The following is a 17,680-nucleotide window of genomic DNA, read 5'->3' as shown; positions in this document are numbered from 1 at the left end:
GGTCACACCGCAATCCCTTCTCCTCCATTCTCCTCTCGGGATCTTGGGCACGCACGCACACGCGCCCGGCATGAGTTTTAAGCCACTGGGTCCGGGACATGAACCGCGGTCGACTACGTGGGAGTCCAGCGACATAGCCATTACGCTAACTGCTGGTTCCCGCACTCCAAATATTCTTGAACCTGTCATAACATACATCCAAGAATCTATTCACTATTATAATTTTTAAAAAACTATATGACTCAAATAAAAATGTTCCATGAAACAACACATACCTTGAATTAACTTTGATAAATATACCTCTAACTATACACTACATAGATTTCACTGCCAATTAATGAGTTATAACACACTATTTGAAATATCACAGATCTAAACCAAGGCCAAGTATTATCGGATTTTGAAGCAAGTAAATTATGATGATTCAGGCATTATCGGATTTTGGAGCAAGTAAATTATGGTGACTCACTTTTAATAACTACAGTTTAACAAAGATATGCACTTACCATGAATGCATATTTGTGGATGGCTTGGATAACAGTCTTAAACAAAAGCTTGCTGGTGAGTGTATAACCATGGTATACAATAGGTTCATTTTGTGATCCATCCCAGCAGTCAATTTCCAGACAACGGCACCCTTTCACAAGGGCACTAACAAAATTTAAGCAAAATAGAATGTCACTCCTGGTCCGTTAAAATAAATACCATAACGTTAAAATATTCAGCTATTTGTGATTTTTGCAACCAATGCATAAGTTAATTATATTAAAGACAAGTTTTGAGCCTCTCAAATTTTACATTAAAAAAGAAAAGGCAAACTATAGTGCCTACTCTTTTTCCCAATCCCAACCCAAAGAATTTTGGTTTTGGCGGTATCCACTGTTCAAAGTAACAACACTAAAATGAGATAATGCTCAGTCTTCCCAGAATAATAGAATATGTCAATGAGATTTTATCTGATTAATTTCCTCAGACCTGGTTTTGGGAAATGGAGTATATATGGTGGGAAAATAAGAAAAACAAAAAGAAAGATCACAAGACTTGCTCTCTGGAAAAAAATGTTGAGTGGAGGGTGTGGAAGTTGGAGATTCTGATGGCTCCATGAGCAATCTGTGTCTTCTTAACAATTTTCTATAAGGTCATCTCTAATTCAAGTAAAAGCTGGAGAAAGTTAAGATTTAGGTAAAGGAAACCTGAATACATGCTAATCTATTTGACTCATAATTTCACTGGGAGAAAAATCTGAACTGACTGCCTCAGAATATACCAACGTCATAGCTTTATTAGAACTGAGGAAAATATATTTCCACTTGTGCTGATATCTAAAACTATATCTGATTTTTCCACTTATCAAATAAATCTGTTTCTTGATCTGACATGAATGCTATCTTAGGTTCATAACTCAGTTGTACCTCCTGGGTTTAAATAATCTTTTGGCCTTACTACAAGAGAGCAATGACAACATGCTTTGTAACTCCTATGCTTTTACTGAGACGGCATCCATTGGAGTTGATTACATTCATCTTTTTCACTGATTTTATAATAATAAATATATAAATATACAGATGTCTCAAAATCTCCATAGCCTACTTGTGTGACAGATTACGTTACTATATACCATCATAAAATAGATTATTTTTTGGTGAAAAATACCCAAAATTAGGTTGGTTACATAATGCAGCAGTTAAGCCCTGTGCAGTGAACTGGATCCCATATGGCTGACTATGGTTCAAATCTCAGCTCTGGTGACTTGAAAAACAGCTCAGGCATATGTATATGTGTTCCCAAAATTCTGAATGGCTGTAGGCGTGTCCATGGCCCATTGTGGGGGTTCTCTTTCTCTCTTTCTCTCTCTAGTGAATGCATGTACCCTAGCAAACGAACAAAAATACTAAGTTCATTGAAATTTATTGATTTATTTATTCAAATTGTTTTATTGATTCATGCAAAAAATGTATATAACAGTAAGATGAATGTTGCATTTCCCAGACACACATAATTATACTGAATGGAGCACACTTTTCCTTTTGTTTCTATGACCATGTCCTAACCTGGAACTCACACATTCCGACCATAGCACTAGCATCACCGACGTGGTGCAATGGGGTTCATGAACTCTGACCCTCAAAATTACCATCTATCCCTTATGTTCTAAGTTTTATAATAACAGCAACTGAAATTTCAGTCTCATAAAAAAATAAATAACATACCGTTGCCTATTAATAAATATCTGTTGAGTTTGTATTAGGAAAAAATGGGAACTATAGATGTAAAAAGAAAGGTGAAAAGCAGAAACGGGTGATCTGAAATACAGTCTGAGAAGAGACATACCAGTGTTGCCTCATGAGCTCATCATCTACATAATCAGCATCACCTGGACTGTTAGAATATCTTCCCAGATATACCACCTCCACTCTTGCCCCTGAGTCTTTCTTCCACAGTAAAGAAGAAATAAAATTAGACACTATCTTAAGAAAAGTCCCTGCAGTGGCTTCCCAGTGCAACTAGTGTAAAATCTATCTTCCTTTCCAAAGTCTATAGACCTTCATAAATTGACTCTACCTCCTCAAGCTCTTCCCCATTCATCATTTACTTGTTTCCAGCCATATTCGCTGTTTCTCCCTAGTGGGAATGTGCCATGCACTTATCATCTCTTCTATTTAACATGATCTTTCTAGCAGATCTTTCCAAAGTTTCCTCTTTGTCATCATTCAGATCACAACTATGTCATCTCTTGGGAAGTCTTTCCTGACAACTTTACCCAAAGTGACATCCTCCAACCCACAGTCACTTTCTATCAGGTTCCCCTAGTTCATCTTCACCTTATGACTCATTGGCCCCTGAAAATATTTATATATATTTCTATATATATCTATCTACTTATTCACAGATTATACGGTACCGCTGTATGGCAGGGAACTAAACTGAAGCCCAGTATGATTCATTGTAGAATGTAAAATTGGAGATGTAGCATGGGTTACTTTTAATCTATACATTACTTGGCATATAAATCTATAAAAACTATTATCTATAAAAGCCAATTTGCTGCATTTAGGTTTTGGTGTTACTTACAGCATTGTGTTCTACTATCTGAGAATTAATTTTCACCATATTTGTTAAAATCTAGGAGACTGATTAGCTAGATAAGTCTTCTTTATATGTTATTCTATAAATATTCAAGTTACTCAAGAAACTTCAGAGGGGTGGGACCAGCAATCGGCATAATGGCTATGTTGCTGGACTCCCATGTAGTCAACCACGGTTTGAGTCCTGGACACGGTGGCTTAAACTCACGCCGGGCATGTGTGTGTGTGTGTGTGCCCAAGATCCTGAGAGGAGAATGGAGGAGAAGGGATTGCAGCATGGCCATCCCCCCTTGGGGGTGATTTCTCACATTCTGTGTCTCTCTGTTTGGTGGAACGCACATGCCCTATAGCAAAAACCTCTCAAAAAATATATAAATAAATAAAAGGAAGAAACTTCAGAAGGGCTATAATCATGGAGAGATAATCGGTAGATAGGATTAGAAGTAAAGTGTATGATACTACTAGATAGAATAAATTATGTTGCCATCTCATCCAAAGCTTTGGTCCTCAAGATATGTAGAAATAAAAATTCCTCTTCTCTATGAGTTTGAGTAACACACACCGCTTGCACTTTCCTGTCTATGTTTATTTATTGATATAAGTTAGATACTCCTAGGCCCTTCTGTTTTAAAACATAATCGATTTAAAAATCAATCCCAGCCAGAGGGCAATGCTGTGCAAGCTGAAAGCCATGGAAGATCAGGGTTTGGTTCCTGGGTCAAACTGTACACCTGTGGCCTGGTGCCTGAAAGGCAGGAGCAAAGATCACAGTGTGAAATAGTCTCTTTCTCTCTATCTCTCACACTCACTCATGAAAGGAAAAACAAACTTTAAAAATCAAAATAAATACCTTACATATCCCCAAAGGTCACTTGGTCCTACTAATTGATCAGATATCAAATATGTGTTATGTGAAGTTGAAATAAAATAATCACTTAATGGATGTGTCATATCTTGATAAACCTTTTGACACTCATGTTTAAATAGTAGACATTCAGCTGAATCCATGTATCTTGTAAAACCTTCAAATGACATTTGTCGTGCTCTCTTAACTGTAAAAACATAAGTAAAAAGGATGCAGAAATACCATGAGCAATATAAAAAGTTACATTTTACTTCTGAACTTACTCAGTAGTAAAGTATCTTTCTAAAATATTCATTTACAATTAATATTAATACGACTTCTAACTGTTCTTTGAAAATAAATTTTCCTAGTGAATACCCTTAGCTCTTCTATATCAATATTTTAATAAAGAGTATTTTATTTAATTGTCCCTGTTTATGTATTAAAAATATATGCAATGAAAATACAGCTACCAAATACATAGATAAAGAAATTCTGCAACTACCCATCTGGATAACTGGTACCCAGGTCAAGGAAGAAAACCTTATAGCATCCCAGAAACCCATCTCCTCATAACTTTCCAATCTCCCCTACTCCAACCCAGTGGATCCACTGGTCTGACCTCTAAAAGCATAGGATAGTTTTCTGTGGTTTTTGTACTTTAAATGAATGGACTCGTGTGGTATGTTTTTTTATGCCTAGTTTCTTTTGCTTGACATAATTTTTATTCCTGTAATGGCATGCAACTATATATTCCTATAATTGTACTAACTATATATTGTTACTTCCCATTGTCACATAGTGTCCTGTTATATGCATATGACACTATTTATTTATCCATCCTAATCTTGATGACCATTTAGATGGCACTGCTGTTTAAGTTCATTACATATAGTGCTATGTAAACAAGAAACATGTCCTTTGGTACAAATATATATATACATTACATACATTACTGTTTAGTGCCTAGAGACAGAGTTGCTGAGACATTGTACATGATCATCTCTAATGAATTTTCTCCAAACTTTTTTTTTAGTATAATATGTGCCAGAATGATCCATTTCAGTAGAACACTGACTCTGAAAACAGCCTGGTTTCAAATCCATTTACTCGTTATCTTCTAGGACTGTGAGCATGTTAACTAAACTCTCCCTATCTATGAAAAAAGTGTAATCATAGAAACGACCCCTATATATCAGCTTTATAAATATTAGTTGCTGTTGATAGGTCAGTTTTGCTCAAAAGAAAAGCTGAAACAAGTTTTCACTTTAGAGTGTGATTCTTGGCAAGAATTTTATTTCCTGGAATTTATCCTATGGAAGTAGCAATTCAGATTTAAAAAATGATGTGCAAGAATACTCACACTGGCACTATTTGTAAATGCAAAAGAAATGGGGAAGGAGTGGAGAAAAACAAAGTTCAAAATATGATGCACTACTCCACAGCCACTAAACATAACGTATTATAAAAAATATACAGTGATCTAGGTAAATGTTTATGACATCATAAAATGGATAAAACCAGCATTTGAAATGCTATTACTATTTTTGGCTAAGAAGAATAAAAGCTAGAAGAAAATATATGAAATGTTTATAGGCACACAAACCATCTATTCCAAAACCCTGTAAATTGAGGAATATGGGAGCTTATTAAGCACGTGCAGCATGTAGTGTAACAGTAACGATTCGTATGGATTTATTCTTTTTTCCCAGTGCAACTAGCAGCAATTGGCTTATAGTCTTTTTGAACTATTGAATAATTGTGTAAATATCTTGTGTAACAGATAGAGAAACTCATTTTATGCCCATAAACACTACCAGATTGAAATGAGGAGTCATTTTATGGACTTTAAAAAAACTCATTTGGTACACATCACACACCAGTGTGGGCTGAAAGTGAGGATCTTGGCAGCATTTAGAACTATAAAATCATAATTAAAATTGCCCGTAAGACTCTAAAGTGATCTACAATCATGTAAACAAAATGCAGGATCTTGGCCATGGATGAGGGTACCTGGCTGATGCAGGTGAAGGCTCAGAACATGAAATGGATGAGCAGTGTAATACTGTGGTGGAAACACAAGTTCCAGTGTCACTGCTACCAGCCTAAAATCCCTTTGAATCTTTTAATTCATCACCTGAAGGTAACAGTGCAAAGCAGTTTTTGTGTTTTCTTTTGTTTCCTTTTTCTTTTTTTGTAATACTCACTATATCAGTGCTACTGAAAGTGTTCATCTGTACACTGGCTGTTTCTAGTGAGCAATGGCATAAAGAGCTTGAGCCAGTCCATAAGTCAATTCTTGCTATTAAAAACATAAAAAGTCATCTGAACTCATCAAGTGTACTTAGGGATACGATTGCTCTACAGTCTATTGCAAGCTCTTGTTTGAAAACCTGAAAAAGTTTAATGGTGCTCAGACCCAGCTATTACTAGCACTGTAATGCATAAACCCTCCTACCCACTCTCATGACATTGACCCAAGAAGCCAAACTCTTAATCACGGTCTACAAGTCCCTCTCTGATAGGATCTCTGCCTTGCTTTTCCAATTGTATCTTCTTCATACTCCAAATTCTAACCACTTCATTGTCCTGCTTCGATTCCTTAAATTCTTCAACCCAGGTCCAAAACTCCTCTTCTCTCAACCTCAGACGTTGCTCCCATTTTGTCACATGGCTTTTTCTTTCTTGTCATATAAGTCTCATCTCAAATACCCCACCCTCAGAGAGGAGTCTTCTCAACACCAACCTGAACTAGACCTTCTGGGTCATCTAATCTCTATCACTTTCTCTGTTTTACTTTTTCATGACAGTAAGCACTCTCTAAAATTATTATTTTATATGCTAAGTATTTGTTGTTAATCTTCCTTCAGCCCTCATCAGAAATATAAAGCCTAGTTGCCTTGTTCTCCATTGTACCCCAGTCCCTAGAACCATTCTTGGAATCCACAATAAATATTTAAATACACGGTGAATGTATGGTTAAATGAAGGAATGAGTTGTTTTTTGTTTGAACCCAAGCTATTATATCGTAAACACTGGTAGTCTTAACCAGACTTGAAAGGCAGAGTTTGGATTTTAATACTTCTCTTGTTAAGTAAGTATTTCGAGCTATTCTATTCTATCAGTTAATTTCTATAGGGCTAACCATTGTGCTTTAAGGAGGGTTTTTGTACAATTATGTGTATTTTTATTGTATTACGTCTTTTTTAAAAACTTATTTCTTCCATGAGAGAGAGAAACAAGCATCCCCAATGGGGTACACTGTGATCTGCCCATAGCACCAGCCAGCCAAGGTCATAGGTGTGTACCCGATCACCTGGTTTATACAGAGACCCCAAGACATGAACACAGGACTTTCTCATGTGGCTTCGGTATTGTAGGGAGTTGCATTACTGCTGTGTCACTGCAGCTGACTTGTATCATATCTTCATGATTTTCATTTTTAAATGAGCGTAGAGGCCAGATGGTGGCACAGCAATAAAATGTGAGGATGACCACATGGGAGAGCTCTGGGTTTGCATCCATAGACCTCTCTGGGTGTGCCAGCCATGCACATGCTTATGATCCAGGGCTAGCTGAGGCTGGGGGTGAAATGTAGCATCGAGACTCTATTGAGGTGGGGACCAGCAGGTAGCGCGGTGGTTAAGGCGCTGGACACTCCCACATGGCTGACCAGGGTTCGAGTCCTGAGTCTGGTGGCTTGCTTTCTCACTTCTTCTCTCTCACTCTCACCCTCTGTCTCTCTCTGGTCAAATTAAAAAATAAATGAATGAGTAAATAAAAATAAAATAAATAATTATTTAAGAAAAAAAGACTTTATTGAGGCTGCTGTCCATCTGTCTCTCTTTCTCTTTCACTTATGGAAGAAAGAAATAAATTAGCTACTTTTTTAAAAAGACCATAATGAAAAAAATGTGTTTTACCTATTGATTGAAAGATGAGATAAAGATCACAAATCATATGACAGATCATTACCCTGAATGACCATTTAATTTAGAGCAATAAGTATGCGTTCATACAATGAAGGAAATGCAAAAATTTTAAATGTTTGGAACTATATTTATAAAGAGAGGAAAAAATAGTCATTTTCTAACTTCCTAGAATTGTTTTCATTTAGTTTATTTAATTTTTATATGATTTCAATACTTTCTTCTAAGGCCAGCAGGTGGCACAGTAGTCGAAGCACCAGACTTCCACCTGGTCAATTGTCGTTCAAGCCCAGAACCTGGTAGCTTGCTTTCTCCCTTTCCCTCTCTTTCTCTCTCTATTTCTTGGACTCTCTCTCTCCTTCCTCTCTCTCTCTCTCTCTCCCCGGTGAGCCCATGTAAAAATTAAAAATAACTAATTCTTTAAAAGGATACTTTCTTCTAATAAGGTACATGTAACAGAATCTTGTTATTAGTTTCACACCTAAAATGATCTCTGAACACTTAAAAAATACTGGATGAAACAGAAAGCATCTGGATACAACATAGTAGAAAAGAATGGCATAATTATGCAGATACACACACACACACACACACACAACAACAACAACAACAACAACAACATTAAATTTCCCTAAGAAATTTGACTCATCCATGAGGATCAGCAGGTGGTGTGGTCGTTAAGGTGCTGAACACTCCTACATGGCTGACCACAGTTTGATTCTTGGGCCTGATGGCTTGCTTTCTTACTTTCTCTCTCCCTCCCTCTCTTTTTCTATCTGCCTCTGGTCAAATTAAAATAAATGAATAAATAAATAAAATAAAATAATAAAAAAAGAAATTTGACCCATCCAAAAGTGTGTTTGATAACTATAACTCATAAAAACATTTGCATATAAATATTACGATAAAACTTTCAAATGCAAACATACCTTCATCAATGGGCTCATATTTCTGAATGATTTCTAAAGCAATCGTTTTATTCAGCTCAAAAGCATATTGTTCTTGTTTCAGAAATTGAACTAGATCATGTTCTAAGAGAAATCTCCGGTTTTCAGAATATGAGTTGAAAATCTCAATAATTTCTTCTCTGTGTGCAATAATTCGATAAATTGATCTAAATTCTTCTATGGTGATTTTTCCTTGTCTCAGCCTGTCATTATCCTACTAAAGAAAAATGACTGGTAGGCTCACATTATGAGTTTAAAAATATACAAATTGATATTATTTATGTAATATCTATAGTAATTTATACTTGAAAGAAGATGAAACTTACATTAGACTCTTATTACAGATAAAATACATTAAACTGGGTTGGGTGACATCAAAGTTAGGAAAAGGTTAATGGACCACTACCACTTATAGCACAGTGGCTATACTGGGAGTAGAAAAGGGTAGGGGAGAAGATGAGAATTCCAGGTTGTCTTTCAAATTTCACTTTTGTAATCTACTTTAGCACCTTCTTAAATTCATGCCAGGCAATGTGTAATACCATGCCACCAATGTGCAGTTTGGAGCATAAATACCACATTGAATGAGGGACAGCCAAGATCACTATCAACTGTACAAGGTGTAGGTATAGGGATTAGATAATGCCTCGAAGAAGTGGCGTCTGAGTAATCATGGAAAGATTTGGTGCAGTGACAAGCACAATGGTTTCCAGGAAAAAGTAGTCTCATCTGGATGTCATGGAAAATTCATATTTGAACTTTATGAGATAAGAGACAAGAAAGCAGGCTGGGTCTTAGTATTAAAAGTAACAGAACCAGCCCAGCCTTGGTGGTGGCTTGCTAAAACCATGTTCCACATGGGAGATTCAAGTTCAATTCCTGGTCCAATCTAAAGGCTGAACATAAAGGCATGTATCTGTAATCCCAGCAGCTCAGGGAGGCTGAAGCAGTATTTTGAGCTTAAGGTGATCGCAGGCAACATAAGGAGACCCTGTCTGCAACAATAACAACAAAAGCTGGGCATGACTTATCTTTTTTAGATCTGTGAAGAATGTCTCTGGCACTTTGATTGGGATTGTATTAAATACGTAGATTAATTTGGGTAGAATTGCCATTTTGCTTATATTAATTCTTCCAATCCAGGCACATGGGATGTCCTTCCACTTTTTTGTGTCATTTTCAATTTCTTTTTTTAGCTTCTCGTAGTTTTCCTTGTGGAGGTCTTTAACTTCTTTGGTTAGATTTATTCCTAGGTATCTTATATGTTTTGTTTTGTTTTTTGTTTTTTTTTGGAGAGATTTTCACTGTAGGGCGCGTGAGCTCGCCAGACAGACAGAGAGAGACATAGAGACAGAAAGCGAGAAATCACCCCCCAGGGGGGATGGTCACGCCGCAATCCCTTCTCCTCCATTCTCCTCTTGGGATCTTGGGCATGCACGCACACGCGCCCGGAGTGAGTTTTAAGCCACCGGGTCTGGGACGTGAACCGCGGTCGACTACGTGGGAGTCCAGCGACATAGCCATTACGCTAACTGCTGGTTCCCGGTATCTTATACGTTTTGCAGCTACTGTAAATGGAATTACTTTTTCAGTTCTATCTTGGTCTGCCTGCTGTTCGTATATAGAAATTCTATAGATTTCGTATCCTGCAACTTTATTGTATTCATGTATTACTTTCAGGAATTTTTTCATGGATACCATTGGGTCTTCTATGTATACCATCACGTTATCTGCAAATAGAGATAGCTTCACCTCTTCTTTTCCTATTTCGATGTCTTTTTATTTCATTCTCATTTCTGATTGCACTGGTGAGGACTTCCAGTACTATATGAAAAGGAGTGGAGAAAGTGGGCATCCTTGTCTTGTACCAGTTTTTAGTGGAAAAGCTTTCAGCTTTTCTCCATTCAGGATGACGTTAGCTATGGGTATTTTATAAATAGCTTTTATTGTGTTGAGAAATGATCCTTATATGCCGATTTTACTGAGAGTCTTGATCATGAAGGGATGTTGTATCTTATCAACTGCTTTTTCTGCATCAATTTATATGACCATATGGCTTTTATCTTTCTATTAATAGGGTGTATTACATTTATGGTTTTATGTATATTGAAACAACCTTGCATCCCTTGAATAAAGCCTACCTGGTCATGATGAATAATCTTTTTTATATGTTGTTGGATATGATTTACTAGTACCTTGTTGAGAATTTTTGTGTCTATATTCATCAGGGATATTGGTCTATAGTTTTCCTTCCTTGTTCTGTCTTTATTTGTTTTGTGGACAAGAATGATGGAAGCTTCATAGAATGAATTTGGGAGAGATTCACCCTTTTGGATCTTTAGAAATAACTTGAGCAGAATGGGTGTAAACTCTTCCTTTAAAGTTTTTGTAGAATTCAGAGGTGAAGCCACCAGGACCAGGGTTTTTCTTTGTTGGGAGATTATTTATTACTGACTCAATCTCCTGGCTTGTTACGGGCCTATTCAGACTTTCTACATACTCCTAGCTCAATATTGGTAGATTATATGTGTCCATCTCATCAAGATTTTCTTGTTTGTTGGCATATAGTTGATGAAAGTATTCTCTAGTGATGCTTTTTATTTCTATTATGTCTGTTGTTATATTGCCAACTTTATGGCAAATTTGATTTACCTGGTTCCTTTCTTTCTTCTTCTTAGTAAGTCTCACTAGTGGTGTATCGATTTTGTTTATCTTTTCAAAGAACAAGCTTTTACTTTTATTTATTTTCTGTATATGTTGTTTATTTTCTATTTCATTTATTTCTTCTCAGATCTTTATTATTTCATTTCTCCTGGAGTTTTGAATTTTTTTGCTATTGCTTTTCCAATTCTCTGAGGCATGATGTTAGGTGATCCATTTGCCTTCTTTCCATATTCTTCTTATGAGGACTAATTGCTATGAAATTCCCTCTTATGACTGCTTTTTCAGTGTCCCAAAGATTATGGAAACTCATGTCCTCATTGTCCTGGGATTTGATGAATCTTTTTTATTTTAGTCTTAATTTCTTTTTTTTTTTTAGAGGTTTTTGCTATAGGGCATGTGTGCTCACCAGATGGACAGACAGAGAGAGCCATAGAGACAAAAAGTGAGAAATCACCCCCCAGGGGGGATGGCCACGCTGCAATCCCTTCTCCTCCATTCTCCTCTCGGGATCTTGGGCATACATGCACACGCGCCTGGCGTTAGTTTTAATCCACCGGGTCCAGGATGAGAATCGTCATCGACTACATGGGAGTCCAGCAACATAGCCATTATGCTAACTGCTGGTCCCTAGTCTTAATTTCTTAAGTAGTTGTGAAGTCATTCAGGAGTAGGCTATTTAGTTTCCATGAATTTGTGTATTTTTTTAGGATTTCTCTTGAAATTAAAATCAAGTTTAATTCTTTCATGATCAGAGAAAATGCTGGATATAGTTTCTATGCCTTTGAATCTGTAGAGGCTTGCTTTGTGCCCTATCATGGGTCAATCTTCAAAAAAGTTTCCATGTGGGGATGAGAAAAAAAGTATATCTTATAGTTTCTGGGTGGAAAGCTCTATAGATGTATGTTAAATCCATTTGACTTATGGTACCATCTAGATCCTTTACCTCTTTACTTATTTTTTGTCTAGATGATCTGTCCAGAGGAGATAGTGGGGTGTTGAGGTCTCCAACAATTAGTATGTTGCGGTCTATATTTCCTTTTAGATCTAACAGTCTTTCCTTCACATATTTGGTTGCTCCTGTGTTAGGTGCATAAATATTTAATAGGGTTATATCTTCTTGATAGATTAACCCTTTTATTACAATATAGTGCCTTTCTTTGTTTCTTTGAACAGTTTTTGTTTTAAAGCCTATCTTCTCAGAAATTAGTTTCTCTACTCCAACATTTTTTGTTTCCCATTTGCATGGAATACCTTTTTCCAGCCTTCACTTTTAGTCTATGTGTATCTTTATCCATGAGATACATTTCTTGCATTTCAGATAGAAGTTTCTGATTTTTATCCATTCAGCCAGTCTTTGTCTCTCTCTTTTTTTTTTTTTTTTTTTTTTTTACTGTAGGGCGCGTGCGTTCTCCAGACAGACAGAGAGAGACAGAGAGACAGAAAGTGAGAAATCACCCCCCAGGCAGGATGGTCACACCGCAATCCCTTCTCCTCCATTCTCCTCTCAGGATCTTGGGCACGCACGCACACGTGCCCGGCATGAGTTTTAAGCCACCGGGTCCGGGACGTGAACCGCAGTCGACTACATGGGAGTCCAGCGACATAGCCATTACGCTAACTGCTGGTTCCCAGCCAGTCTTTGTCTCTTGATGGGAGAATTTTGACACATGTCTATAATCCCAGTAGGGAGGCTGAGACAAAGGTTTGTAACATGGGGGTACCCTCTCTTTAAAAGTACATAAATAACAGAACCATTGTGTGGTTTTGAGTAGAAAAACGACCAGCAAAGGTAGTTGCTTGTATGATTGGTTGTGCATTATTATTAGAAGAGATTAAAGACTGCAGGTAAGCTAGCAGAGAAGATGCAACTCAAGTGGGAGGTGGTAGATACATAGACACTAAAGAGGCATGTATGAAGGGAAAAGTCCAAAGGATTTAACACACTAAAACTTTAGATGCATGAAAGAAAGAATTCAAGAATGCCTGTGTTGAGGGAAGGAGTGTTCCAATAGCGAGTAGAATATAGTAATCACTAACAAATGAAACACTGGAAAATAAGAATTTCAATTTATAAGATTTAACTTCTAAAAAGGAAGCTTTTTTCTGCTTTAATTCTCTCGTTCCATTGTAAACAGCCTGAACACAAAAGCACGTGTAGAAGAGGCATTGTGTTATAGTCAACAGCTGACAGAATTTGTAGACAAAGATGACACTATATTCCAAACTTCAAAATGTGTGTGACTTTAGACATAAAAATTGAACTTTCTGAGCTTCATATTCTTCATCTGCAAAATGGGGATGTAGTGCATTACCTATGCCATCAGGTTGCTGTGATGATTGAAGATCTGCAAAAAACAGTAGTTCTAGATACCAATGTACAGTATATCATCTATGTCTACATCCCTTACTTTATCTGGTCTAGCATCTCATCTCTTGACAACTCTGCTTATGAAATGTACATGTTGTAGAATGACTAGGGTATAGCAGGAGATGAATATTCTGGAAATAATCTCTTCACTTCATTAGGAAAAACTCGGAAGTGGTTGCCAGTTTTGAAATGAGAGATCCAAGGAGCAGTGTGAGCTGAGAACCAAATATGAACAGCATGGGGACAGCTGCAAGAGGAGCACTAATCCATGCACATGCATATAGTGCAGCTTGAAGAAGTAGGGACCAGAATAAAGCAGCAAGTGAGAATGAGAAAAACTTGGGGGATTTGTGGTTGTCAAAGCAAATGTTTGACAACCCAAAGCTCTTGACATTATAGTAGTACCTTAAAAACTATATTATCTTTTTTTTTTTGAGAGAGAGAGAGAGAGAGTTTTTTGCTATAGGGCATGTGTGCTTGCCAGAAAGACAGAGAGACAGAGGAGAGAAAAAAAGCAAGAAACCACCCCCCCAGGGGGGATGGCCATGCCACAATCCCTTCTCCTCCATTCTCCTCTTGGGATCTTGGGCACGCACGCACACATGCCCGGTGTGAATTTAAGCCATCTGGTCCGGGACTCGAACCGTGGTTGACTACATGGGAGTCCAGCGGCATAGCCATTACGCTAACTGCTGGTTCCAAAACTATATTATCTTAAAGTAACTCACACATATTATCAATTATCTTAGTAAACTAAGATGGTTGAACTCATTGCTTTTCAATTCTGGATACTGAAGTCCACAGAAGTAGATGTTGTACAATTAAAATAACTTTAGCCCCATCTGTCTCTTCATTTGTCAGAAGATCTTGAATAAGTCAATAAAAATCAAAGTGTGCCTGTTATTTTTGACTATTATATAAAATTATATGCATTTAAAATTACAGTCCTAGTTAATAGCAATATAAAATAATACATATGTATCATCCATTGAGTAATGAAAGTTTTATGACTTTCAGGCAAATTCTAAATTTGGTCATCTGAAATATCCTCTGGTGACTCATTTTGCTGTGGTATTCCTAAAATAGATCAAAGTTGCTATCCGATATGAAAAAGAATTAGAGATGAAAAATCCAAACAAAACTCCACTAATCCAAGTAATTGCAATATTTGAACAAAACCAAAGAACAACTGAGGGTCAAAAATTAATCAAATTACTAAGAAATAAAAACTACAAAGATAGGGTTTTATCACTGAAGAGGGGAAGATCTAATTTTAATAGAAAGGGAGCAGGAAAAGAAAGCAATAGAAAGTAACAATGGGGAAGACAGAATCTGGCAAACAGGGTGGTGGTAATCGGGGAAATAGAAAGACTGCAAAGAATTAGAAAGGTCTGAGTCTGGGTACTGAAGTTCACGATAGCAGCTAAAATTTAGAGGACTGATGTATTTGCATCTGACCTCCAGGAGAAAATATTAAAAAATCTTATTATATCCCTAGTCCCACAGGTATGGGAGACCAGGACTTGAGCTAACACCAAAACCACACAGAAGAGCACGGTAAGGAAAGGAAGTCAATACACCACTACACGAATTAATAGCACGTATGCAGAAAAGAGTTCTGTAAAATGCAAATCTAATCATTTCAACTTCTTCACAAACTTTGGGCATTTCCTTTCCCTTCAAGGCAACACCCCGACTATATTGTGTGTCATCCATGGCCCTTTAAGATGTCATTGCTGGTTGCTGCTCTCATCTTTTTCCTTTTTGCATGTCCCCTTCAGATGCTCAGCATCAGTTACGGCCTAGATGTGAAGCTGTCCATGCTGTGGTGCAGGCTGTCCTCTCTGTCCAGAAAAGCCTTCTTTTCCTCTTTAGCTCACTAGTTACTAACGCTTGAAATAGCTTTATCTCCTCTAGAAGCTTTCCTGTTTCTCTTTCCCAAGACCGGTGAGACATCCCTTTTCGGGGTTCTTCCAAGACTGTGCACTTTCTTCTCCAATAGTTTATTGCACTAAACTAATGAAATTTTCTCTACTCCTTCTAGAGTTTCCTCAGACGAAGAGTTTACCATTTGTTTTTCATATCCTCAGTTCTTAAAAGAGGGCCTGACTGAAGATATTTGGAATGTGGTCTACTGCCTGAATAATTTTTAAAATCTAGTAAATATCTGCTTTTAAGCGATCATTAAATGAAGATGTTAAATACCTTCCTGGACTTTAGGAGAATAGGAAAAGATATTTTTAAATATGTACTACAGAAAATATCCAAATTCTGAGGCCCCACCTTGGGGTGCACTACTGCTTTCTAAAATGTTACATATCATCTCCTAAAATGATAAGTAAAATAAGAGTAATAAGACCACTCTTATTCTATTTAAATTTTTTTCCTTAACTCATTATCTTTGCCAGGTATTCCAAAAAGAACTTTTCTAGACAACCCAGTCAACACTTTTGTATAATAAATATACGTTATACCTTAGGATCATGAACCTCAAGAAGGGAAATATTTTATCCCTTTTATTCCCAATTCCTAGTGCTGGACTTGCTCTATAGCAGGGGTTTAATGATTATATGTTTAAAGGATTAAAATAGCATATTAAAGACTATTGCTAGTTTTTCTGATAGTACACTTTCAGAAAACAGAATAAAAACTTTTCATGCTATCACAATTTTCCATTGCTTAATTTGCTATTGCTTAATTTGTCATGAGAAAGTTGATTTATCAAAACACAGAATTTACTTCTAAAATGAAAGGTAGCATTTTAAAATTATCTCTGAAATTGTGCTAAAAATAAAAGCATTAAAAATATATTACAGGAAATGATATGACTTGTCACTTTCCTTTTTCCCAAACTCTGGCCCTCGTTTAAACCTCTTGATAACTGTATCTTCTTCTGTTTCTTCTTTCCTTTCTTCCTACCAAATATATCACCTAGATACCATATTTTGTAATACAAAAGCAAAGGTAACAGTGCAGCCCTCTGGTGCTTATACTTTTAGAAAGGAAAGCAGACGTGGAAGTGTTATAGGTGCCATAATTTAAATTTTACAGACAACAAATACAATAAAGTTGGACATTCTTCCTAGAGCATTAAAAGAAAGTCTTGATAGAAAAAGCAATCCTGGAGCTGAGTCTTCAAAGGTAAGAAAGATGTTTGCCTGATAACAGGAAGAAAGGGAATCCTTCTGATTGCTGGGATCCAAGTAAATGAAAGAAACAGAAGAGAGGGATTAAACAGGGTGTGAGTGACACAACAAGGCAGGAGTCACAATTGGATCCTGAATGCCAAGCTGAGCACTTAGACTTCATTCTGAGACAGTGATGTTTTATTGAGGAGCTTTAAGCAGAGAAGCCACATGGTTATATTTTTGTTTTAGAAAAATTACTCTGGCAGCTATACAGATGGTAGATGTTTAGGTTAAAAGCAAAGAAACTAGTCTGTGGTTTCTAATAGCTGAAGCTGTTGAGAATCAGTAAGAGTTGATCAGAAGAGTATGAAAAGAATAAGAAAGTATCTGAAAACCTCAACTTTAAGAAGAGCATAAGGGACCAGCAGTTAGCGTAATGGCTATGTCGCTGGACTCCCACATAGTTGACCGCGTTTCGAGTCCTGGACCCGGTGGCTTAAACTCATGCCAGGCGCATGTGTGTGTGTGGCCAAGATCCTGAGAGCAGAATGGAGGAGAAGGGACTGCGGCGTGGCCATCCCCCCTAGGGGGTGATTTCTCACTTCCTGTCTCTCTGTCTCTCTCTGTCCGTCTGGTGAGCGCACACATGCTATAGCAAAAACCTCTCCAAAAAAAAAAAAAAAAAAAAAAAAAAGAAAAAAAAAAGGGCGGATT

General features: G+C 37.0%; 1 protein-coding gene across 4 annotated transcripts in view; it reads right to left on the bottom strand.

The window, feature by feature from the left end:
• PLCZ1 (phospholipase C zeta 1) overlaps nucleotides 1-17,680 on the bottom strand; it is a 66,279-nt gene that overhangs the window by 40,784 nt on the left and 7,815 nt on the right. For 3 of the 4 annotated variants that reach the window (XM_006155095.3, XM_027774444.1, XM_027774445.1), the window contains exons 4-6: nucleotides 8,789-9,020; nucleotides 3,937-4,138; nucleotides 507-651 (exon numbers count right to left, since the gene is read on the bottom strand). In XM_006155095.3, the coding sequence (XP_006155157.1) occupies nucleotides 507-651; nucleotides 3,937-4,138; nucleotides 8,789-9,020 (579 nt within the window). The remainder of the gene's footprint in view (nucleotides 1-506; nucleotides 652-3,936; nucleotides 4,139-8,788; nucleotides 9,021-17,680) is intronic. The other variant, XM_006155096.3, reaches the window with a different exon arrangement.

Source organism: Tupaia chinensis, unplaced genomic scaffold (assembly GCF_000334495.1).
Source record: "Tupaia chinensis unplaced genomic scaffold, TupChi_1.0 Scaffold000434_1, whole genome shotgun sequence".
NCBI lineage: Eukaryota > Metazoa > Chordata > Mammalia > Scandentia > Tupaiidae > Tupaia > Tupaia belangeri.
This window is presented reverse-complemented; position numbering and strand designations above follow the sequence as displayed.